Source organism: Macaca nemestrina, chromosome 1, assembly GCF_043159975.1.
Source record: "Macaca nemestrina isolate mMacNem1 chromosome 1, mMacNem.hap1, whole genome shotgun sequence".
In the NCBI taxonomy this organism is placed as follows: domain Eukaryota; kingdom Metazoa; phylum Chordata; class Mammalia; order Primates; family Cercopithecidae; genus Macaca; species Macaca nemestrina.
Genome location: NC_092125.1, coordinates 125,981,753 through 126,008,814, shown reverse-complemented (window position 1 = coordinate 126,008,814; position 27,062 = coordinate 125,981,753). Strand labels below are relative to the sequence as shown.

General features: G+C 39.3%; 1 protein-coding gene across 19 annotated transcripts in view; it reads left to right on the top strand.

Moving 5' to 3' along the window:
- Positions 1-27,062, top strand: part of LOC105489205 (netrin G1) — a 362,022-nt gene that overhangs the window by 253,044 nt on the left and 81,916 nt on the right. For all 19 annotated transcript variants that reach the window (XM_011753895.3, XM_011753882.3, XM_011753888.3 and 16 more), the window contains one exon: positions 20,824-20,996. In XM_011753895.3, the coding sequence (XP_011752197.2) occupies positions 20,824-20,996 (173 nt within the window). The remainder of the gene's footprint in view (positions 1-20,823; positions 20,997-27,062) is intronic.

Sequence of the window (27,062 nt, the reverse complement as noted above, 5' to 3'; positions counted from 1 at the left end):
ACAATCATGTCATCTGCAAACAGGGACAGTTTGACTTCTTCTTTTCCTAACTGAATACCCTTGATTTCTTTCTCTTGCCTAATTGCCCTAGCCAGAACTTCCAACACTATGTTGAATAGGAGTGGTGAGAGAGGGCATCCCTGTCTTGTGCCAGTTTTCAAAGGGAATTTTTCCAGTTTTTGCCCATTCAGTATGATATTGGCTGTGGGTTTGTCATAAATAGCTGTTATTATTTTGAGGTACGTTCCATCAATACCGAATTTATTGAGCGTTTTTAGTATGAAGGGCTGTTCAATTTTGTCAAAAGCCTTTTCTGCATCTATTGAGATAATCATGTGGTTCTTGTCTTTGGTTCTGTTTATATGCTGGATTATGTTTATTGATTTGCGAATGTTGAACCAGCCTTGCATCCCAGGGATGAAGCCCATTTGATCATGGTGGATAAGCTTTTTGATGTGTTGCTGAATCCGGTTTGCCAGTATTTTATTGAGGATTTTTGCATCGATGTTCATCAGGGATATTGGTCTAAAATTCTCCTTTTTTGTTGTGTCTCTGCCAGGCTTTGGTATCAGGATGATGTTGGCCTCATAAAATGAGTTAGGGAGGATTCCCTCTTTTTCTATTGATTGGAATAGTTTCAGAAGGAATGGTACCAACTCCTCCTTGTACCTCTGGTAGAATTCAGCTGTGAATCCATCTGGTCCTGGACTTTTTTTGGTTGGTAGGCTATTAATTATTGCCTCAATTTCAGAGCCTGCTCTTGGTCTATTCAGGGATTCAACTTCTTCCTGGTTTAGTCTTGGAAGAGTGTAAGTGTCCAGGAAATTATCCATTTCTTCTAGATTTTCCAGTTTATTTGCGTAGAGGTGTTTATAGTATTCTCTGATGGTAGTTTGTATTTCTGTGGGGTTGGTGGTGATATCCCCTTTATCATTTTTAATTGCGTCGATTTGATTCTTCTCTCTTTTCTTCTTTATTAGTCTTGCTAGTGGTCTGTCAATTTTGTTGATCTTTTCAAAAAACCAACTCCTGGATTCATTGATTTTTTGGAGAGTTTTTTGTGTCTCTATCTCCTTCAGTTCTGCTCTGATCTTAGTTATTTCTTGCCTTCTGCTAGCTTTCGAATGTGTTTGCTCTTGCTTCTCTAGTTCTTTTAATTGTGATGTTAGAGTGTCAATTTTAGATCTTTCCTGCTTTCTCTTGTGGGCATTTAGTGCTATAAATTTCCCTCTACACACTGCTTTAAATGTGTCCCAGAGATTCTGGTATGTTGTATCTTTGTTCTCATTGGTTTCAAAGAACATCTTTATTTCTGCCTTCATTTCGTTATGTACCCAGTAGTCATTCAGGAGCAGGTTGTTCAGTTTCCATGTAGTTGAGCGGTTTTGATTGAGTTTCTTAGTCCTGAGTTCTAGTTTGATTGCACTGTGGTCTGAGATACAGTTTGTTATAATTTCTGTTCTTGTACATTTGCTGAGGAGTGCTTTACTTCCAATTACGTGGTCGATTTTGGAGTAAGTACGATGTGGTGCTGAGAAGAATGTATATTCTGTTGATTTGGGGTGGAGAGTTCTATAGATGTCTATTAGGTCTGCCTGCTGCAGAGATGAGTTCAATTCCTGGATATCCTTGTTAACTTTCTGTCTCGTTGATCTGTCTAATGTTGACAGTGGAGTGTTGAAGTCTCCCATTATTATTGTATGGGAGTCTAAGTCTCTTTGTAAGTCTCTAAGGACTTGCTTTATGAATCTGGGTGCTCCTGTATTGGGTGCATATATATTTAGGATAGTTAGCTCTTCCTGTTGAATTGATCCCTTTACCATTATGTAATGGCCTTCTTTGTCTCTTTTGATCTTTGATGGTTTAAAGTCTGTTTTATCAGAGACTAGTATTGCAACCCCCGCTTTTTTTTGTTCTCCATTTGCTTGGTAAATCTTCCTCCATCCCTTTATTTTGAGCCTATATATGTCTCTGCGTGTGAGATGGGTCTCCTGAATACAGCAGACTGATGGGTCTTGACTCTTGATCCAGTTTGCCAGTCTGTGTCTTTTAATTGGAGCATTTAGTCCATTTACATTTAAGGTTAATATTGTTATGTGTGAACTTGATCCTGCCATTATGATATTAACTGGTTATTTTGCTCGTTAGTTGATGCAGTTTCTTCCTAGCCTCGATGGTCTTTACATTTTGGCATGTTTTTGCAATGGCTGGTACCGGTTGTTCCTTTCCATGTTTAGTGCTTCCTTCAGGGTCTCTTGTAAGGCAGGCCTAGTGGTGACAAAATCTCTAAGCATTTGCTTATCTGTAAAGGATTTTATTTCTCCTTCACTTATGAAACTTAGTTTGGCTGGATATGAAATTCTGGGTTTAAAATTCTTTTCTTTAAGAATGTTGAATATTGGCCCCCACTCTCTTCTGGCTTGGAGAGTTTCTGCCGAGAGATCTGCTGTTAGTCTGATGGGCTTCCCTTTGTGGGTAACCCGACCTTTCTCTCTGGCTGCCCTTAAGATTTTTTCCTTCATTTCAACTTTGGTGAATCTGGCAATTATGTGTCTTGGAGTTGCTCTTCTCGAGGAGTATCTTTGTGGCGTTCTCTGTATTTCCTGGATTTGAATGTTGGCCTGCCCTACTAGGTTGGGGAAGTTCTCCTGGATGATATCCTGAAGAGTGTTTTCCAACTTGGTTCCATTTTCCCCCTCACTTTCAGGCACCCCAATCAGACGTAGATTTGGTCTTTTTACATAATCCCATACTTCTTGCAGGCTTTGTTCATTTCTTTTTCTTCTTTTTTCTTTTGGTTTCTCTTCTCGCTTCATTTCATTCATTTGATCCTCAATCGCAGATACTCTTTCTTCCAGTTGATCGAGTCGGTTACTGAAGCTTGTGCATTTGTCACGTATTTCTCGTGTCATGGTTTTCATCTCTTTCATTTCGTTTAGGACCTTCTCTGCATTAATTACTCTAGCCATCAATTCTTCCACTTTTTTTTCAAGATTTTTAGTTTCTTTGCGCTGGGTACGTAATTCCTCCTTTAGCTCTGAGAAATTTGATGGACTGAAGCCTTCTTCTCTCATCTCGTCAAAGTCATTCTCCGTCCAGCTTTGATCCATTGCTGGCGATGAGCTGCGCTCCTTTGCCGGGGGAGATGCGCTCTTATTTTTTGAATTTCCAGCTTTTCTGCCCTGCTTTTTCCCCATCTTTGTGGTTTTATCTGCCTCTGATCTTTGATGATGGTGATGTACTGATGGGGTTTTGGTGTAGGTGTCCTTCCTGTTTGATAGTTTTCCTTCTAACAGTCAGGACCCTCAGCTGTAGGTCTGTTGGAGATTGCTTGAGGTCCACTCCAGACCCTGTTTGCCTGGGTATCAGCAGCAGAGGCTGCAGAAGATAGAATATTTCTGAACAGCGAGTGTACCTGTCTGATTCTTGCTTTGGAAGCTTCCTCTCAGGGGTGTACTCCACCCTGTGAGGTGTGGGGTGTCAGACTGCCCCTAGTGGGGGATGTCTCCCAGTTAGGCTACTCAGGGGTCAGGGACCCACTTGAGCAGGGAGACTGTCCCTTCTCAGATCTCAACCTCAGTGTTGGGAGATCCACTGCTCTCTTCAAAGCTGTCAGACAGAGTCGTTTGCATCTGCAGAGGTTTCGGCTGTGTTTGTTATTGCCCTGTCCCCAGAGGTGGAGTCTACAGAGACAGGCAGGTTTCCTTGAGCTGCTGTGAGCTCCACCCAGTTCGAGCTTCCCAGCAGCTTTGTTTACCTACTTAAGCCTCAGCAATGGCGGGCGCCCCTCCCCCAGCCTCGCTGCTGCCTTGCCGGTAGATCACAGACTGCTGTGCTAGCAATGAGGGAGGCTCCGTGGGTGTGGGACCCTCCCGGCCAGGTGTGGGATATGATCTCCTGGTGTGCCTGTTTGCTTAAAGCGCAGTATTGGGGTGGGAGTTACCCGATTTTCCAGGTGTTGTGTGTCTCAGTTCCCCTGGCTAGGAAAAGGGATTCCCTTCCTCCTTGCACTTCCCAGGTGAGGTAATGCCTCGCCCTGCTTCAGCTCTCGCTGGTCGGGCTGCAGCAGCTGACCAGCACTGATCGTCCGGCACTCCCCAGTGAGATGAACCCAGTACCTCAGTTGAAAATGCAGAAATCACCGGTCTTCTGTGTCGCTCGCGCTGGGAGTTGGAGACTGGAGCTGTTCCTATTCGGCCATCTTGCTCCGCCCCACCTGTAAGGCATGATTCTAACAGCCTCATGCCAGTGTTGGCAAAACTGAGAAAAGCTAATCTATACTTGCAGTTTTTAACCTTTTCAGATTTCTTTTTACCCCCAACACAAATTCAATAGACTCAACATTTTAATGACACTTTCCTGCTGCCTATATTTTTCCACTGAAAGATAATCTGATATGTTAATTAACACTAAAATGACACCATTTTACATTTTCCTGTCTTTCTACTTTTTTTTTATTATTATACTATTAGTTCTAGGGTACATGTGCACAACTTGCAGGTTTGTTACATAGGTATACATGTGCCATGTTGGTTTACTGCACCCATCAACTCATCACTTACATTAGGTGTTTCTCCTAATGTTATCCCCACCCCAGCCCCCAACTCTCCAAACAGGCCCCACTGCGTGATGTTCCCCACCCTGTGTCCAAGTGTTCTCATGTTCAATTCCCACCTATGAGTGAGAACATGCGGTGTTTGGTTTTCTGTCCTTGCGGAGAACATTCAGTTTGCTGAGAGTGATGGTTTGAGAACAAAAAAAAGCGGGGGTTGCAATACTAGTCTCTGATAAAACAGACTTTAAACCATCAAAGATCAAAAGAGACAAAGAAGGCCATTACATAATGGTAAAGGGATCAATTCAACAGGAAGAGCTAACTATCCTAAATATATATGCACCCAATACAGGAGCACCCAGATTCATAAAGCAAGTCCTTAGAGACTTACAAAGAGACTTAGACTCCCATACAATAATAATGGGAGACTTCAACACTCCACTGTCAACATTAGACAGATCAACGAGACAGAAAGTTAACAAGGATATCCAGGAATTGAACTCATCTCTGCAGCAGGCAGACCTAATAGACATCTATAGAACTCTCCACCCCAAATCAACAGAATATACATTCTTCTCAGCACCACATCGTACTTACTCCAAAATCGACCACGTAATTGGAAGTAAAGCACTCCTCAGCAAATGTACAAGAACAGAAATTATAACAAACTGTATCTCAGACCACAGTGCAATCAAACTAGAACTCAGGACTAAGAAACTCAATCAAAACCGCTCAACTACATGGAAACTGAACAACCTGCTCCTGAATGACTACTGGGTACATAACGAAATGAAGGCAGAAATAAAGATGTTCTTTGAAACCAATGAGAACAAAGATACAACATACCAGAATCTCTGGGACACATTTAAAGCAGTGTGTAGAGGGAAATTTATAGCACTAAATGCCCACAAGAGAAAGCAGGAAAGATCTAAAATTGACACTCTAACATCACAATTAAAAGAACTAGAGAAGCAAGAGCAAACACATTCGAAAGCTAGCAGAAGGCAAGAAATAACTAAGATCAGAGCAGAACTGAAGGAGATAGAGACACAAAAAACTCTCCAAAAAATCAATGAATCCAGGAGTTGGTTTTTTGAAAAGATCAACAAAATTGACAGACCACTAGCAAGACTAATAAAGAAGAAAAGAGAGAAGAATCAAATCGACGCAATTAAAAATGATAAAGGGGATATCACCACCAACCCCACAGAAATACAAACTACCATCAGAGAATACTATAAACACCTCTACGCAAATAAACTGGAAAATCTAGAAGAAATGGATAATTTCCTGGACACTTACACTCTTCCAAGACTAAACCAGGAAGAAGTTGAATCCCTGAATAGACCAAGAGCAGGCTCTGAAATTGAGGCAATAATTAATAGCCTACCAACCAAAAAAAGTCCAGGACCAGATGGATTCACAGCTGAATTCTACCAGAGGTACAAGGAGGAGTTGGTACCATTCCTTCTGAAACTATTCCAATCAATAGAAAAAGAGGGAATCCTCCCTAACTCATTTTATGAGGCCAACATCATCCTGATACCAAAGCCTGGCAGAGACACAACAAAAAAGGAGAATTTTAGACCAATATCCCTGATGAACATCGATGCAAAAATCCTCAATAAAATACTGGCAAACCGGATTCAGCAACACATCAAAAAGCTTATCCACCATGATCAAATGGGCTTCATCCCTGGGATGCAAGGCTGGTTCAACATTCGCAAATCAATAAACATAATCCAGCATATAAACAGAACCAAAGACAAGAACCACATGATTATCTCAATAGATGCAGAAAAGGCTTTTGACAAAATTGAACAGCCCTTCATACTAAAAACGCTCAATAAATTCGGTATTGATGGAACGTACCTCAAAATAATAACAGCTATTTATGACAAACCCACAGCCAATATCATACTGAATGGGCAAAAACTGGAAAAATTCCCTTTGAAAACTGGCACAAGACAGGGATGCCCTCTCTCACCACTCCTATTCAACATAGTGTTGGAAGTTCTGGCTAGGGCAATTAGGCAAGAGAAAGAAATCAAGGGTATTCAGTTAGGAAAAGAAGAAGTCAAACTGTCCCTGTTTGCAGATGACATGATTGTATATTTAGAAAACCCCATTGTCTCAGCCCAAAATCTCCTTAAGCTGATAAGCAACTTCAGCAAAGTCTCAGGATACAAAATTAATGTGCAAAAATCACAAGCATTCTTATACACCAGTAACAGACAAACAGAGAGCCAAATCAGGAATGAACTTCCATTCACAATTGCTTCAAAGAGAATAAAATACCTAGGAATCCAACTGACAAGGGATGTAAAGGACCTCTTCAAGGAGAACTACAAACCACTGCTCAGTGAAATAAAAGAGGACACAAACAAATGGAAGAACATACCATGCTCATGGATAGGAAGAATCAATATCGTGAAAATGGCCATACTGCCCAAGGTAATTTATAGATTCAATGCCATCCCCATCAAGCTACCAATGAGTTTCTTCACAGAATTGGAAAAAACTGCTTTAAAGTTCATATGGAACCAAAAAAGAGCCCGCATCTCCAAGACAATCCTAAGTCAAAAGAACAAAGCTGGAGGCATCACGCTACCTGACTTCAAACTATACTACAAGGCTACAATAACCAAAACAGCATGGTACTGGTACCAAAACAGAGATATAGACCAATGGAACAGAACAGAGTCCTCAGAAATAATACCACACATCTACAGCCATCTGATCTTTGACAAACCTGAGAGAAACAAGAAATGGGGAAAGGATTCCCTATTTAATAAATGGTGCTGGGAAAATTGGCTCGCCATAAGTAGAAAGCTGAAACTGGATCCTTTCCTTACTCCTTATACGAAAATTAATTCAAGATGGATTAGAGACTTAAATGTTAGACCTAATACCATAAAAATCCTAGAGGAAAACCTAGGTAGTACCATTCAGGACATAGGCATGGGCAAAGACTTCATGTCTAAAACACCAAAAGCAACGGCAGCAAAAGCCAAAATTGACAAATGGGATCTCATTAAACTAAAGAGCTTCTGCACAGCAAAAGAAACTACCATCAGAGTGAACAGGCAACCTACAGAATGGGAGAAAATTTTTGCAATCTACTCATCTGACAAAGGGCTAATATCCAGAACCTACAAAGAACTCAAACAAATTTACAAGAAAAAAACAAACAACCCCATCAAAAAGTGGGCAAAGGATATGAACAGACATTTCTCAAAAGAAGACATTCATACAGCCAACAGACACATGAAAAAATGCTCATCATCACTGGCCATCAGAGAAATGCAAATCAAAACCACAATGAGATACCATCTCACACCAGTTAGAATGGCGATCATTAAAAAGTCAGGAAACAACAGGTGCTGGAGAGGATGTGGAGAAATAGGAACACTTTTACACTGTTGGTGGGATTGTAAACTAGTTCAACCATTATGGAAAACAGTATGGCGATTCCTCAAGGATCTAGAACTAGATGTACCATATGACCCAGCCATCCCATTACTGGGTATATACCCAAAGGATTATAAATCATGCTGCTATAAAGACACATGCACACGTATGTTTATTGCAGCACTATTCACAATAGCAAAGACTTGGAATCAACCCAAATGTCCATCAGTGACAGATTGGATTAAGAAAATGTGGCACATATACACCATGGAATACTATGCAGCCATCAAAAAGGATGAGTTTGTGTCCTTTGTAGGGACATGGATGCAGCTGGAAACCATCATTCTTAGCAAACTATCACAAGAACAGAAAACCAAACACCGCATGTTCTCACTCATAGGTGGGAACTGAACAATGAGATCACTTGGACTCAGGAAGGGGAACATCACACACCGGGGCCTATCATGGGGAGGCGGGAGGGGGGAGGGATTGCATTGGGAGTTATACCTGATGTAAATGATGAGTTGATGGGTGCAGCACACCAACATGGCACAAGTATACATATGTAACAAACCTGCACGTTATGCACATGTACCCTACAACTTAAAGTATAATAATAATAAATAAATTTTAAAAAAATAAATAAATAAAATTTAAAAAAAATAAAAAAATTAAAAAAAAAAAAGAATCATGCCTTACAAATGTATGAAACCATAAAAATATTTTTCTTGTCGCTTAACTTGGTTCTAGAAATTCTAAAGGGAACCTTTCAAATAAAGCACAATTAATCACCAATTCAGTCATTTTGAAACACTTTGTTTCTGGAATAATTGAATAATTATATGATACTTCAAATGCAAGTTTTTGATATATATTTCTGTACCCCAAACTGAAAACTACTTTAGAAAAAGGATAATTTAATAAAGTTTTGCATCTTGAGAACTTTTGAACTGAATAAAACAATTTTATGTTGAAAAATTAAAAAAAAAAAGAAAATAGCTTGAATATATCAAAAATCTTTATAAGCTCTAGGACTATTTTATTCATCTTCATAGCAGTCCTATATTATATCTAATAATAATAGTCTTGTGTTACATGGAAGGAAACTGAGACTCATTTGGTAAACACCCAGCACGTTAATGAGGGAGCCAGGACTTGAACTCAGCCCCTTTTTTCACCAGAGTCCAAGCTCTTAACACTATGTTGCCCTATTCCTCTTATAGACTCTGGTTACTTGAACGATGCTCATTTGTATTTCTGGGGCTGGAAAACCCTAAATTTTCTGTTTCTTCAAAAGAACTTAGAATATAAAAGTTTACCACACCTGTGCATATATTAAGCATCTAATTTTGTTAATGCTGTTAATTGCTTATTGGCCTTGGGTTAACTTAGTTTTAATTTAACAAGCCCTTTGCCTTCCAGTCTTCAGATAGATTGGTTTTGTGGAGAACGGTTGCAATCTGGATTGTAGTAATTATCTTGTTATATCTTTTGTCCTTCAGCACTCCTTATCTAACCAGATTCCTCATGAGTTTAGCAAATGGTCACAGAGCACCATCATATTCCTGCACCAATATTGGACAGTTCATTATCTCAAACGTATAAGCTCCTATTTTCATTTTATAGTCATGGTACTCTAGCCTCCCTTGCAAGCCTGGAAATAGAACAGGGCTACTTTTACTATTATCTAAAAGAACCAGCAGTTTACTGAATCATGTAATGTGATGCTTCACTATACTCAAGTGTAGAATCTCAAGTAAGGTTTAAATGGAACTTTTAGATAATTGTTTTAAATGCCAAGATGTCTAACTCATTTATTGCCTAAATGTACAAGAAGACTTTCTGGTCCTTGTTCCATCAACTTTTGGGGCAACCCAACTACCATACACACACACACACACACACACACACACACACACACACACACACACACACGATATATATATGACATATATATGACATATATATATGACCATAAGATCCCACTGTCCATGAAGAAATGATCAAAATCTCAGTTTTTAGTTTACATTCCCAGAAGAAACGGTATAGCAGTAGATTTCTCTGTTTATTTGTTTTTTCGTTTTAGTCTCTACCAGTCAGTTTCCAAAGATAATTTTCTCAAACAGAGCTCAAGACAAGAAAATCCCATCAACCAGGAGTCATATTAGGTACTCATTATATTTGTGAAAGAATGAGCTCAAGAACTCTATCGAAACCTGGCCTCTCGTTTTGTAGAGAGGCTGCCTAGAGCCCTAATGCCCCTTCTTTCATGTATGCTTCTCCTATAATACAGAGTTCATATGCAAATTGGCTGTTGTCGTCTTTGTTGGTCTGTTGACATGTGGCTGCTTTCAAAAAATTATAAGAAGATATCTCTTTCACATTAAATTTTGGTCTTTGCGTATTTTGGAAAAATATATCTTCTAAAAACATTTTTGCTTAGCAGTGATAACTACTGTCAAACTCTGGGTTTTTATTAATAAAGAAAGGAATCATAGAGTGCTGAACAGATCGGAGTCATCTCTTTCCTCTGGTATCAGGATCAGGCCAGGCCCATTTGACATTTCATGATCTAGGCTTTTGCTGTAATATTGTACTTAATTATACAAGTGATGATAATAATAGCTTATATTTATTACATAATTAGTATATACCAGGCCCTGTGTTCAGATATCAGTTGTGTGAAGACAGACTCATTTTAAGAGTGCCCTAGGGCTGGGATCATGGCCTCTGCTCCATATACCCACTTTGACACATGTTCCCTAACTACAATGGAAGTTGTCTGAGGGCTGGGATTCAGTCCCCTCACCGCCATGCCTCTGGTCTCTGCCATAGTCTATGTGGTCCATGTTGGCTCCACACTGTGTTCTTATTCTGGGAAATAAATGAGAAATTGAGGAATAAGTGTCACAGACGCCATGCCTGCTAATATCCCATTGGCCAGAACATAGTCATATGGCCACATCTAGCTAGAGAAGGTGTTGTCTTTATACTGGTGACTGTGTACCCAGCTAAAACTGTGCTGTTGTGAGGAAAAAAAAAAAAAAAAAAAGACTATATATCAATTACCAGTCTTGGCCTCATTGTGTCATATCATTTAATGCTCCTAACAACCCCTTTGGTAGGTATCTTATTATCCTCATTTTACAGAGTAAGTAAATTGAACTTAAGGAACTTGCCTAAACTTCCTGCTGCAGCAGGGCTATGTGATTCCAGGGCTGAAACTCTTATCCACTGTTTTCTATTCTATTTTTGATAAATGGCATACTTTTAAGAATTTTGTTGTTTTTTGTTTTTAAATGTACAATTCAGTGGTTTTTAGTACATTCAAAATGTTGTGCAACCATCGCCACTAATTCCAGAACATTTTTATCACTCAAAAAGAAAGCCCCTATCCATCAACAGTCACTCCCCATGTGCCCCTCTTACCCCTCTCCCCATCTCCTGGCATCCTCTAATCTACTTTCTGTCTCTGTAGACTTGCCTATTCTGGGCATTTCATATGAAGGAAACCGTATATGTGTGTGTGTGTGTGTGTGTGTGTGTGTGTGTGTGTGTGTGTGTGTGTGTGTGTATACATGGTTATATATATATAAATCATATCTATATATATGGTTTCCTTCATATGAAATGCCCAGAATAAATATAATACATATATATACACACAAAAATACATATATATATGCACACATATATGTGTATATATATATACACTCATATATGTATTTTTTTTCCTTTGAGATGGGGTTTTGCTCTTGTTGCCCAGGCTGGAGTTCAATGACACGATCTTGGCTCACTGCAGCCTCCGCCTCTTGGATTCAAGAGATTCTCCTGTCTCAGCCCTATCTCAGCCCTCCAAGTAGCTGGGATTACAGGCACCAGCCACCATGCCCAACTAAATTTTTTTGTATTTTTAGTAGAGATGGGGTTTCGCCATGTTGGTCAGGCTGGTCCTGAACTCCTGACCTCAAGTGATCCACCCTCCTCAGCCTCCCAAAGTTCTGGGATTACAGGCGTGAGCCACCACTCCCAGTAGGAAATCTTATATTACATGGCCTTTTGTGTCTGACATTTTTCACATAGCACAATGCTTCCAAGGTTAATTCATGCTGTAGCATGTATCAGTACTTCATTCTTTTTTATGGCAGAATAATATTCCATTATATGGTTATACTGTATTTTGTCTATCTACTCATCAGTTCATGGACACTGGGTTGTGTTCACTTTTTGGCTATTATGAATAATGTTGCTTTTAACATTTGCTTACAAGTTTTATGTGGACATGTTTTCAGTTCTCTTGGATAAATACCTAGATGTAAAATTTATTGGTCATGTAGTAACTGTATCTTTTTGAGGAACTGCCAGACTATTTTCCAAAATGGCTATACCACTCTGAAAGTGTAAAACACATTTTATACTCCCAATAGCAATCTCTGAGGATTCTAATTTCTTCACATCCTTGCAGCATTTGTTATCATCCATCTTTGTTTTATATAGCCATCCTAGTGTGAATCAGTATCTCATTGTCATTTTGATTTGCATCTCCCTTAATGACAAATGATGTTGAGCATTTTTTTTTCATGTGCTTATTGGCTATTTGTATATCGTCTTCACAAAATATCTGTTCTGATTCTTCACCCATTTTCTAATTGGGTTATTTGTCATTTTATAAATCAGTTGTTAGCATTCCTAATATGTTCTAAACATGAGTACCATTTTAAACACTAAGTGCAAACCATTTTGATATAGTTAAATTGTTCAATTATTGTATGAATGCACCAATCAGTAGATTTGACAGAATTTTCAACAAAATAATCAGTCCAGTTTGTGAGTACAGCTAGAACCTTAGTGCTAATCCAGTTTGAGCCAAAAATTTTCCAACAGAATTCTAGTGGAAGGGAAAGGGTTGCGTAAGCCTCACCCATATTTTAGTTTTTCTGTTCATCAGAACTCTGACATACTGGTGAGCTCTACAGTGTTTCTCAAGACTTACTGTGCATTTAGTCATGTGAAATCTTGTTAACATTGCAGATTCTGCTTTTGTAAGCCCAGAGGAAGCCTGAGATTTCTAACAAGCCCTCTGGTGACACAGAAGCTGCTGGTCCACGGACCACACATTGATTAGCAACATTCGAGTATTATGTGTTAACATTGCTGTCTTGAGTCTAATTGTTATATGAACCAGATTGCTTAGTTCTAATCTCAGACAGAGTATTGTCCTAGAAAGATCCAGCCTTTGGAATTAACTCAAGGCTGCCACTTACCAGCAATGTGTTTCTTTGAGCAAGTTACTTTACTGCTCTCAGCCATACTTTCCACATCTGAAAATAACAGGTGATTTTACCTCCTTCTCAGAGTGAAAATGAGGATGAGGTGAAATAATGTACATAAAGCATCTATTACAGTTCCAGGTATATGAAGGTCCTTGGTAATTGTTGGCCCTCTTTTTTCCACTTGCCTTCAGTAGTAGAGACTGTCTCCCTCTGACTGTTTAGTGCAAAGGCATCATCATCACTGGAGAGACAACAAAGTATCCCTACCCTACTTTGTTATATTGTCATGATTAGATACAGAGAGTATTACTCTGTTTATGGTCTGTAGTTATTCTGTATATGTTTCATCTTCTCTACTCAACAGATTCTATGTTCTTGGGGATTAGGACTGTATGGTGCCTTCTGTTTGAATCCCTATGCGACCTCTCATGGTGCTATCCATAGACTATCCCATTAATTAATGCCCACAGAATGAATCAGACAGCCCATGTCCATAGTATTAGAGATAGTAACTATAGAAATAATAATGGAAACTAACATTTGTTAAGAACTTTGCGTCAGATACTATCTTAAGGGCTTACATGCATCATGTGCTTCAAGTCCCACAACTGTCCTTTGAAACCCCTCCATTTCTTGCCCTTGTCTTACAGAAAAGGCAGCTGAATTTTAGCTGTACTCAGGAAGAATGAATGTCCTCTGCAGCTGTAAGAGCAAAGTTCTGGAGGCAGGCTGCCCATAGTCTAAATCCCTGCTCCATCTTGTACCAGCTGGGATTTGGAACACCTCAATATTCAAATGCATGATCATCTGTAATCATTAGTGCACGTCTCATGGGATTATTGTGAGCTTGGTATGAAATAATATGTGAAAAATGCAAAAAGCAATTAGCACAATGCCAGGTGCTTAGAATTATTCAGACAATGTTAGCTCTGTTTAGTTGTTGGTTTGTTAAGTTACTTACCCTGGCCTTACAGTAAGTAAGTGGCAAAGGAGGGATTTGAACTCAGGCTGTCCTTTTCGGTGTCCCAGTGTCATAATTCATAAACTCTAAGTTATGTTGCTGCACATCTCCCATTTCAAGTAATGTGTTAAGGTGGGAACTGGAAATTCATGTGTCTATGTAAAGAAAGTCAAAAGTCAAGGTGGCTGCAGAGAGAGAAAAAGAATGTGAGAGGCACTGTATAATGTATCACTCTTTTAAAAAGACATTTACAAGCTCCAATATTTGTGCTAACACATTCTCTAAGAGCATTTGTATAGCTAGTGCCAATCCAAGGGAAGAGGTGCAAGCAGAGGATGATCCACATCTTGGAATGCCTAAAACTTTCTTCCTTTGGGGATGCAGGGACCCAAGGGGCCTCATTAAGGAAAAAAACCCTCATTAATAAAAATAAATAAATACCTTACTTGAGTAAATTATACCAAAGTGTATTACCGTGTGAACATATTGCTAGGGTCCTCCTCAGAGCCCTGAAAGGGCCCCGAAGCTAAACTTCATCCACTTCATGGCGAATCCTCCAATGGCACAAACGTAACCAAAACTCTGACTGCACGAAAGCAAGCCTGGCCTGCATTCCTGTTTAAGCCTGGCCTGCACTCCTGTTTTTCTTCACAAAGGACATTTTTTAATTTCTTTGTCTCAGTACCTCTATTTGGAACATTAGTAATAGGCTATATGGACCTCTAGCTCACAGGAAATTCTGGCAGATAACAGATTTCCCAGAATAGATATATTAAGTTATAAAAAAATAAAAAATGAGGCAGACGGTATAGGTTTTTCATACCTACTGGCAGGTGGCACAGAACTAAATGTTGGAGCATTTTTATAAGCAAGATTAAATTGACTCATGACAGCTGGTCACTAAAATACAGGAAGTGCAGATCTGGTTGAAAGCGAGAACACACTGGCGTTCGTAAAGTTTGCATCACAGACTAGAGCTCACTTTTTTTTTTTTTTTTGAAGTCTGTCTTAGTGACACCCTTATTTGGCAATGTCTGCCATTTGTCACTTGCACACAAATAAATCTTCAAGGAACATGCAGGTCAATTAGTTCTATCTGCAATGCCTAGGTATGAGTTCTGTGGGTGTAAACAGAATCGGTGAATAGACTTGGCTCTCGAGAACATCAGACATGTGACTGCTAGCAGAGCCTTTTAGGTCTCCACTTGTCCAGTCCTCCCCCAACTAAAGTGACAGGATATATAGACATGGGAGCTGGATGACCATGGGAATGGATAATGAATACGTCAGAGACGAGTGAGATGTCACAGAAGTCAGCCCTCTAGCCATCATGAGGCCGGAGGTCACAGCATGAGAAATTGACAGCAATCTCCCAGCATTGTGAAATCTTTTTTTTTTTTCCCCCGGTTGGTGGAAGAGCCACTCTGGCAAGGGCTCTAAATAACAGGTTTTCACCTCTAATTGGAATGGGGCTGATGAGGATAAACTGAGCTGTGGAAAATGAACAGGAGTCATCTCCAAACATAGGCAGTGTCCTCTACTTGCACTGTTCTTGCACAGAACTCATACCCTCTACTTGCACTGTTCAGCCCCAGCATAGCAATTGTTACAGTGACTAAGCAAAGACAACCCAAAACTTCACCAGATGTGAAGTTACAGTTTTAGCCAACATTCAAGCAATGCCCCTCCTCCAACTTCAGCTGGACCAGGGTAGCCATCCTTGCATGAGACATTGAAGCTAAAAGAGGCACATTTCAGAATAATTATGCTACGCAAATACTTTGTTTTTTCTCTCCCCTGAGCTGTGTTCTTTTCCTAGGTCTTTCAAACATTGTTTACAAAGCTCTTGTTTTGGGTTTCAGTCATCTGATAAATCCCCTGGAGTTTAAATGAAATTAAACAGGGTTTATGATATCTCACAAATTTCATAGAGTCTCCTTTCTCCAATGTAATATTAGTTATGAAAACCAACAATGAGGGCATGTGGCAGCTTTCAAGACACATCATGGAGTGTTTAATTTAGTACAATGTCTATTAATTTTTCATTAATTAGTCCATTGTCAAGTTAGACATAGTAGAACACGCGTATGACATTCCTGCTTTCAGGAAGCTTACTTGTTTATTATCATTTGTCTTGATCATCTAAGTTTTCTCAAGCACTTATTATGTCCAAGAACCGCAATACACGCTAGGGATGTTACAATAAATAAAGCAGACATGACTGATGCCTCCCAGGAACTTATCCTCTAGTGAGGATGACAGAATAAGCAATTAAAATACAGCCTACAGTCTATAGTAGAGATAGTATGGGCTTTATTATGCAACTAGCCTTGCCTTATGTCATAGGAGCACACAGAAAAGGCATCCTGGTGGACCATAGAAACATTCAGATAGTTAATCAGCAGATATTTTTTGAATACCAAAAAGGAGCCAGCCACTGACATACAGTTTAATATATAAAGGGAAGAATTATCCTGATCAAAGAGGTAGGAATAGGAGAGTAGAATGCTGTAGGCAGAAGAAACAGCTTATAAGAGTACTTGAAGGCAAAGTTTGAAGAACTAAGTGAAGAGTTACGAGTGGTACAAATGAAGCTGGAAAAGGGGCAAGAGATACATTGCAAAAAGAACTTATAAGCCATGTTACAGAGCTTGGACTCTATCCGAAAATAATGGGAAATTTTACAATGGTTCTGTTCCAGAAGTGACCCAAAATATATTTGTGTAAAAAAATTTTTTGACTATTGTGTTGTGATTGGATAGAGAGGAGCATGCCTGGAGCACAAAATTCTGTTTAGAAGTTGTTGTAATAAACCAGATCAAAGACGATGATCACAGCTAAGAAAGTGATCATTGCTAGAACTGTAAGGATTTGAAAGAGAATCAAGGAAGAGTGCATTAGTTCATGTGCACTGCTACAAAGGAATACCTAAGACTTGGTAATTTATAAAGAGAAGAGGTTTATTTTGGCTCACAGTTCTGTGGTCTGTGTACAAGAAACATGATGCCTGCATCTGCACAGCTTCTGGTGAGGGCCTCAGGAAGCTTCCACTCATGGTGGAAGGCAAAGAGGAAGCTGGCATGTCACATGGCAAGAGCAGGAACAAGAATGGGGGACGGAGATGCCACACTCTTTTAAACCACCATTTCTTGCAAGAACTCATGGCATGAGAACTCATTCATTACCACAATGAGGGCACTAAGCCTTCGTGAGAGATCTGTCCCCGTGACTCCAACACCTCCCACCAGGTCCCTCTCTTAACACTAGAGATCACATTTCAACATGAGATTTGGAAGGGACAAAATATCTAAACCATAGCAAAGAGGAATCTCAGGGCTTGGTGAGAGACTCAGTAATGCCAGATTAGGTGTGGTAGGAAAAGGAGAGGGATACATCATTCTTGACTAACTGGGTGGAAAATGGTACAATTTTCTAAGACAGAGAGCACAGAAGGAAGAACAGGAGAGGTGGGAAGTCAAAGAGTTTAGTTTGGGGACATATTGAGTTAGATTTGTTCAGGAGGCATTTTGATGAGTAAGTCTGAAGCCTGAGAGAGATCTGAGATGGAGATACAGAGGCCAGACTTACCAGCATTTTGATTAGATATTCTTCACATGGTATAACGGAGGGAGGGGGCTCTATTGACCCCTGTAGGTAACAGATAATCTCCAAATCTCCTTAAATGTTTTCACATTTTGAGCTTCTTTTAAATATGTTTATTTGGGGTCGGGGAGATGATGTGAATTTGCTTTAAAAGGTTTGTAATGTAAAGGAAGTTAAGAAGTGCAGACAAAAATTGAAGGGACGACTAGATAAGAGTGCACAGAGAGAGTGTGCTGGCTGTGCTGGGCCAGAACCCAGAGAACAGCATGTGTAGCCAACAGGCTGAAGAGGTTCCTGAAAATGAGCTTGGGTATCCAGAGGGGAGAGTGTCAGGGGAAAGGGAGTGGTCCAGAGTCCCAGCCCCTGAGGAAACAAATAAGGCATGGAAAAGTATCCATTGGATTTTCAACAAGGAGTTCATGGGTGATTTGGCAAGGGAGGCTGTGACCATTTGGAAAGACTGAGTTAGTGGAAGATAAGAGAATGGAGGTGGCAAGTATAGGAAATTCAAGAAGGGAGGGGAGAGGGCTTAGGAGGTAGCTGGAAAAGATGACCAGACATGCAGTAGGTATTTCCCCACCTTAAGATGGGAGAGAATTGTGCAATGAGTGAGAAAATTTATAAGTACAAAAAGCCTTTAGTAACAACCAATCCAAGCACACGGACACATTTAAGGAAATCAGAAGAGTAGAGCTCAGGGTATGTACAGTGGTCAGGATGGATTTCAGATAAGGGTTATGAATTGAGTTGAGCCTTGAATGATAAATAAGCTTTTGGACAGTTGAGAATGAGCCATTAATTGGAAGAAATCTGAGAAAAAATAAGACTAAACATTCATCTATTCTCCTTTTACCTCCTTTTATTATTCAAAGAATATCTTCTCAGCTAATATAATGCCCTGAGAATGGAAATTGCCTGTAACTCAGAGTGACTACAAGAATGAAAGTATTAACAGTTACAAGATATATAATCCAATTTACAATTATTCCTTGCATTCTTGGTCTTCACGCATGAAACCAGCGTATTCTTTGGGATCACATTGTTCAATTTCCTCATTTGGAATTTTTAACACCAGATATGGTGCTAAATCAGTATAAGCCAGTGCTTCTATCACTCAGGTTTTAAACATCCTCCGTATATATAAACACACCCATAAATAAAGGTGTTAATGTTGGAAGGAGAAAGATTCTTTAATAAGCAACCTAGCACAAGTGATTCCCTGCATATAGGAGATTGTTATAGGACCTAGCTCATAATTAAACATTGCCTATTTAACTGAATTATTTTTTATCTTACCTTTTTAAAGAATATACAAATGTTCATTTTCAAAGGTGACATTTATGTGTCTAAGTGGAACAAGCTTATTATAATTCGTAAGTACTCAGAGAACAGATTGTAGCAAGAAGTATTAAACATTGTAATAGAGCCCCGAGGAAGCTGTAGCTCGGTCTTCCCAGACAGGTTTGCGTAGATGGTGGTTGCTTTAGGACTACACCTTTTTGTTAAAAGAGAGCCCAACAGCTTTCAGTAACAGTCTTAACCATTCATTTTTTTCCTTGTCATAAGTATGGGTCAGTGTTCCAAACAGATTATGAATGCACTAAAGAAAAACTTGGCCATTGCTATACAGACATTAGAGAAGCCAACATGGTTGTTAAGGAGTCTCATTTTCCTACCTAAGAAAGAGAATTCTGTTCTTTTTCCCAGTTCATGGCATTTGGCCCAAGAGAAAAAAAAATACCATAATATTTTTTGGTCTTTATGAAACTTGATTTTCTATATTTTTGTCCTAGTTCCTGGAAGAGGCCAGATTTCTCTCTCTCTCTCTCTCTCTCTCTCTCTCTCTCTCTCTCTCTCTCTCACACACACACACACACACACACACAGTCTCTCTTTCTCTCTGGTTCTGATTCTGACCTATCTTGGTTCTCTACCCACCCCAGCCTGGGTGCCCAGGTTCTCTCCTATGTGTGGACCATCTCTTCTCACATACATTATTCTGACCTCTGGTTGTGGCCATTCTGTCAACGTAGGTTTTACCTTTCCAGAGGATATGGTTCGTGCTCAGTGTGATACAGTTTATATTCTGCTGCCTCAACAAATACCAGGTTAGCCATTGCAATTTTATAGTCAGATACCTCGAGCACTGGGATGTATTTTTGTGGAAATTGCATATTCCATTGTTGCCCCTCATATATCATGGCTTTATTCATAGGCAGCAAAGGCCAGGCCTTGGCTAATGACTTCAAAACCCTGCCACATGAAGGTTTTTTTCTTCTTCTTCTTCTTCTTCTTCTTTAGGATTCTAGGCATCTTTTATTAGAGTCATTTGGCCTGTTTCTGAGAGGCCTTTGTGATTCCCCGATTTGCTGTGAGTGGGATGTCTGAGGATTACTGTCTCACCTCCCTTCGGGTCTGTTAGCGGCCTTGGTGGAAAATCTCTTCTGATCTGAGGAAATGTCATTTTAGAGTGCAAAATGAGAACACTTGATTATAATTTCTTGGGTTTCTAAGAATAAGTCTGAATAGCAAATTATTTTAATGGTTATCTTCCTTTTTAAACAAATAAGAATTGTCTTAACGATTTAAAGAAAAATGATAACATTGTTTTTTAAACTCAAACGAAGCCCAGATGAAATTGTCATAGATTTGTTAATATCACAAAAAGACCTTTTCTTAAATGACAGTATTTTGGAACCTGTTGGGAACCCCCTTGATTTTGGAGCACAGTTACCTTGCAGGAGTTTAGGCCCCCACTGACCTGACTGCTACTCGGCTTTCTCAACGTGCAGTATTAAGGACAGACTGCACTGTAACAACCCTGCCCCGTGCAAACGGCTCTTTTTGGGAAGATTCTGAGGGCTGGGCCTGCAAATCTCTCTCTTACCAAATGCCTCTGTGTATCACTCAAGTACTGCATGGTTTGAGAGGCACAACCCTTGGAGACAGATCAGGAAAGCCTCGGTGGTCACCGAGACCAACTTATCTGACAATGAACTCTTTGTCTCTCCTCTGCCCAGGTGCAAGTGTAATCTCCATGCCACTGTGTGTGTGTATGACAACAGCAAACTGACATGTGAATGTGAGCACAACACTACAGGTCCAGACTGTGGGAAATGCAAGAAGAATTATCAGGGCCGACCTTGGAGTCCAGGCTCCTATCTCCCCATCCCCAAAGGCACTGCAAATACCTGTGAGTAACTTTGCTTGATAACAGCATATTCTGTGCACAATGAGGTGATAGTTCCTCTCAATTTTGCTTACAATTGTGATTTTATTCCTCTTACCAGTTGTCTCATTCTTCTTTAAAGTGCAGTGAAAGTTTCCATCCCTATCTTACCTCATGTAGACATCTTTTAGCACTCTGATCATCTGTAAAATTCAGTCATCTAACATTCACATCAAATGTGTTGGGAAATGATACTTGACATCATAGAAGGAATTTTTTTCTAAGTGGATGAGACAGGGGTGATTTTTTTCCTCCCCCAAATTAATTTCCTATTAAAATATCAAAGGCCTTGAAAAGTCAACTCTAACTTAATCTTAGCCATAAACAATTTACAGAAGTTATTTGAATGTCTATAGCCCCATTTCCCCTACTCAGTATCCTGAGAGATGCTTTGTCCAGAAGATTTTTTTCCCGCTACCGTTTTAGCGAGGCCCTAACTTTGTCTTGTGAAAAGCTTGGCTGTTTCCAAACTCCAGCAATTGAAACATACCTGCTTTGGATCCTGTGGATAGAGGCCCCCCTTTGGATAAATAGCATGACTGTAGGCCTGTGGGGACCATATTAAGAAAAAAATATTTCTGTACACATGTGAAAGAGTGCAAGCATTATCTATGTTGATAGAAACCATGTGTGTGCCCCCACTGAAATCCCTGATTCCCCATAGGACAACAGGCTCTGACATGCTCACAGAGAAATATGATTATTTGCTGAATAATTTGCCCAGTTCCATGGATGGACCAATTAACTACCTGCAACATCCCAAGATTTGCCCTCTTTAAAAAGTAGAGAAAGGGGGAGATTAGAATGTCCCCATTCAGCGCGAACTAACAGAAGCAGCAGGACAGTGAGCACAGGAGAATCAGAACTTGAGAATCCACTGGTACCACAGAAGGGTAAGAATGTTATCAGGCACTTCAAAGCAGCAGCTGTGAGAAACCAGACCTAAGAACTCATATCACAGGAACCAGGACCTTATCAAGTTAAACGTAAGAGTAATGGACCAAGTAACAAGCCATGAAGTATGGGGGCATGAAATTATGATAAAATGTCTATGAAACAGAAAGAAATCCTTCAAAAGGTTTTAAAAAAATCCTTCTTTGTAAGGGTATTCAGTTGCTTTCAGTGTTAAAGAAAAAAACTGACTTCTTGCTCCTAAAATTAATACATTAATGCTCTGTTGAGCAGAAATGTTGATGTTTAAAGGTGATTTTATTAATGGAAACTCTGTGGCCTTTCCTCAATTGTTGAGGGCCATAGACTCATGAAATTGGAAGGGATGTTGCAAAGTTATTTGTTGCAGTACCCTGTGGTTGGCCACCTAAGAACTCCTATGACCACAGTTGTCAAATTTAGTTTAAAGCTTTCCTAAAGTGAAAATGACTCAGATTTCCTTTTTAATGTCTGCTCCTTCTTTAGTGGAAAAGGCTGGAAGAGAGTGAAGTTCACAAACACTTCCTGGCATTCTGGCTCATCCTCAGGGCAGGTCAACTTGCCAAGGCCACTGGAGAGGCAGCAGGGGAAGGCTGCTGCTGAAGGCATCAGCTTCTATTCTAACATGATCTTGTTCTTCTACCCATAAGTGTACTTCCGAGTTTTTATTTCAAGACATTTTCACTGGAAAGGCTTTCTTGTTTCATCCAAGCTTTCTCATTGAAACTGATTTCCTGTTGTAATCATCATGGAAATGACTTATATACCCCAAATCCTTTGCATATTGAAGATCACCAAGTCACTTTCTGACCCAAGGAATGAAACTTGTTTCAGTTTTCCTTGTACATCCAATTGTCCACCTATCCCTTAGTTTTACTGGTTTTCTCTAGACTTTTTGGATATTTTCCTCATTGATGTTAAAATAGACAGGTGATGGATGGACCCAGTGTCCAAAGGGGTTAAATTCAATATTCCAATCATCAGTATGGCAGAAATTAGATGAAGGATTTTAGAAACTATCTGCAGATCTGCAGTGGTCCAGTCTTGCAATGGGAATAACTCCTTTGACTAAATCTCTGACACATCAGACTGTGCTTTAAAGCATCTGAGGATGGAAGTAAGTAATTTAGTAGTTTAGTGCACAGACTCCAGGGTGGAATCCAGTTTCTCCATTTACTAGCTATGTGACCTTCAAAAGTAAGCTAACCTCTCCAACACTGTTTCCCATCTCTAATGTGAGGATAATAACAGTTATTACTTCATGTGGATTTTTAGACGGTTGACTAAGCTAACACATGTAATGTGTTTAGCCTAACACCTGTCACAAAATAAGCATTCAAAAAATAATTTATTTTTAGTTTTTTTTCATAAGACAGTCTTGTCCATTGTTGGACAGTTTTAACTGATATGAGTTATTTCTTATCGAACCTTTTTTTTTTTTTTTTTCTTTTTAAGTAGTAAAAGAAGTATATTGACCCTGGCTTTATTTCTTACCCAGGTTAAACATTATCAACTCCAATTCTTATGTGCTAATGTTTTCATGTCCTTTACCTGGTTGCCTGCTCTGGAAGTCCTCTAAATCATTAGTGTGGTACTCCCAGTCAAGCACAGGACCTTCAGCAGTTTTATGATTCTCACTTCATATTGGCTTTTTCTTACACATATGCATACAGGTACACACACACACACACACACACACACTCACATGACTCTAATGGGTACATTACAAGTCAGTTATCTATGAGGGATACTTAGGATATATCACTGCCTGACATAAGAACACAAAAGTTACAACTTCCGGTGCGTCAAAATCAACTCTTCGGGGACCTAGAAATGCCACTCATCCTGGATAATCTCTAGATTTAGCAGAATCTCAAGGATACTTTTCATCTAGGATGATCAGTGTCTGCTCACCTTCACAAGTTTTAACAAAACAACTAGGAGGTCTTCATTAAATCAGGGAATAACAAGATTCTCCCCCAAGACACTCAGCCCACCACTCAGGGATACCCTAGATGGGACCTTGCTGAGAGTCATTTGGCTTTGGAGGTCCTATATTCTAGAGCAGTTCAAGACCACTGTTGTATGAAACATGCAGAGCTAAGCAGAAGTGTGCAGAAGGCCAACACCCTAAAATATAGCCACCCCAGTCTGTAAGACACACCACATTTCCCTATGCTTTTCATGACAATAAACTTGACAGAGGCAGAATAACTTTTGTGATATTTTTATTCATCATGCTTTTATTCAAGACCAGTGTGTTTTCTTGGACTTTTAATGCCATGCACATGTATATCAAAATCTTTTCTTTCTTTTTCTACAAAGCTTGTATTTTATAGAAAAGACATTTTTCTTCTCCTTATTGATCATTCCTTTTTGATAGAATTCTATTTTGGATGTCCTTTGAATTTTATTTCTGTCTTCCAAGTAATAGCAGTTCTGTCCAACTTCGTGCTTAATTATGATTCTCTTGATTCCCCATTGTCCAGCTCATGAATAAAAGTATTAAATAACTCTTTAAACTCTGATCCCTATGGAATAACACATGTTTTTCTATATATAGATGCTAAAAACTTAATAATCACTATGTAGGAATCATAACTGCAGCAAAGATAATATCATAGCTATACCTCTCCTTCTCTGGCTATATTCTATGACCCATAAAAGAACTCCATGGCCAGATAAGTCTGAAAAATGCTGTACACTATACTGACTATTCATATTACATTACTATAATAGAAACAATGAAAAGTTCTACAATAAAGCAACCTATTTTACCCAATGTTTCCCAAACTTATTTGCTTCATGGACCATTCAATAACTTTCTATAAAACACTCTTATGGGGACATGCTGAGCTAAACAGTTCCTTGCAGCCTAGCCATAGAAATGTCATGGAGATAGACAGAAAACTGAGCTAGTTCAGCTGTATTCAATCTTTTATTTTTCTCTTACCCACATGGTCTAATATTCTTCAAAGAATGAAAATCAAATTGGTCTGACTTTGACATTATTTGTTCATAAATCTAACTTGAATTGTTACACAATATCTAGGAGTCCTCTGAGTGATGAAAAGTAATTTGATGATTGTTCTATTATTTTCTCCGGTATCAAGTTTGCATTGACCAATTTATATCTTCCCAGGTGTACCAATTTATATCTTCCCAGGTGTACACATGTATGTGTCTTTATCCAGACAATTTCCTAAGTGCTTTATATACATTAGTCCATTCTAAACTCAAAATAGTCTTACAAGACAAATACTACTATTTTAATTTTAAACACATGGAATATTGTGATTTCAGAGGAAAAATATCTTGCTTAAGGTTTACACAGCTAGAAAGGGTTAAAGGGAGGATTTGAATCCAGGTGGATCTTGACCCTGAGGACTGCACATTGCACTGTACTGCTGACCAAGTTAAATTTGAGTGACTTTCTCTGTTCTCCAGTGGGATTTAGGCTCCATTTCAATGCCTGTTTGAACAAATCAGTTTTCTCTAAACCTGCCCTCTTCCTTCATCTCTGCTTATTTTTCTGCCTTCAAAGACTCCCCTTCTATTAGTCTTTTAAATCTCCATACTCCCTATCCCTGCCTGTTCTCAGTCTACAATTTTTTCTTGACATTCTAGCCTATTATTGTGATTTTAGATCTTAGTATTATTGATTTAGTAGTAATCAACCAATTCTAACTTCAATCTTTCTAATAATTTCAGAAAAAAATTTCAGCTGTCAGTAAAGATCTCAAAGTCAATATGCTAGATACTAAATTCATTTCTTTCCCCTAAAGCATTTTTCTCTTCACTTTATATTGAAGTTTTGCTCATTTTTCAAGACTGCTCCTTGATGCCTCATTGAAGCCTACCTAGACTCTCCTATGCAAAATCAATTACTTCTGTCTCTCTCTCAAATATTGATAATGTGTGTAGATTTACAACTGATCGACTATCTTTAACCAAAATTATTATAATAATGATAGCTACCATTTATTAAGTTTACTACAGGCTTTTACACTTCATAAAGTACTTTAAGTTTTTTATTGGTTTAAATTCCCACAACATCCCCATGGGATATGTACTATTATTATCCTCATTTTACAGATAAGGAAATGCAGACATAGAAAGGTTAAGTTGTTCCAAAGTCCCATAGCTAATGTATGACACAGCAAGATTTAAACTTAGGTCTGTCTCATTATAGGAATTCAAATTTGGGAAATTTAATAATAGGTCCATATTTTATTCTTGGTCTTCATCAACATTTGTGGATTTTTTTTTTTTTTTTGAGATGGAGTTTTTCTCTTGTTGCCCAGGCTGGAGTGCAATGGCTCGATCTTGGCTCACCACAACCTCCGCCTCCCGGGTTCAAGCAATTCTCCCACCTCAGCCTTCCAAGTAGCTGGGATTACAGGTGCCCACCACCACACCCAGCTAATTTTTTGTATTTTTAGTAGAGACAGAGTTTCACCATGTTGGTCAGGCTGCTCTTGAACTCCTGGCCTCAGGTAATCCACCCACCTCAGCCTCCCAAAATGCTGGGATTATAGGTGTGAGCCACCATACCCGGCCCGTTTGTGGAATTATTTTTGTGAGTGGATAAGTAAACCTAATAGCCCTGTAATGTGCACATGGATACACTGGCTTCCCACTGATCTTGTATATTCTGGAATATGTGGCCTTCAAGGTCACCAGCTCCAACACAAGAGCCTTCAATCTCCTACAGGAGGGACCATCTGAGTTCCTGGAGGAACTTTAATGGGAAAAAGTCTCACTGGTGCTCATGGCCAATCAAACCATCTAGACAGCACATTGGATGGTGGGTTTTCACAGGCCTCCCCGAGGGTTATTCACCGCCTGGGTGGCTTGACTACTAGCCTTTCAGGCTCAGAAACCTAATTTTGTCAGCGCAGTAAGAGAGGTTCTTCCTCATATGCATATGACCAAGCTGTAGGCCCAGTACTGAAAACCAGAATACCAAGTTATTCAGGTACAACCACTGGTCTATGGTCTGTGGTCCCTCATCTGACCAGATATGATTTGGAATTCAACATCTTTAGGATTTTTACAAAGGTAATACAGTGCACATATATTACAACAATACCCACAGCA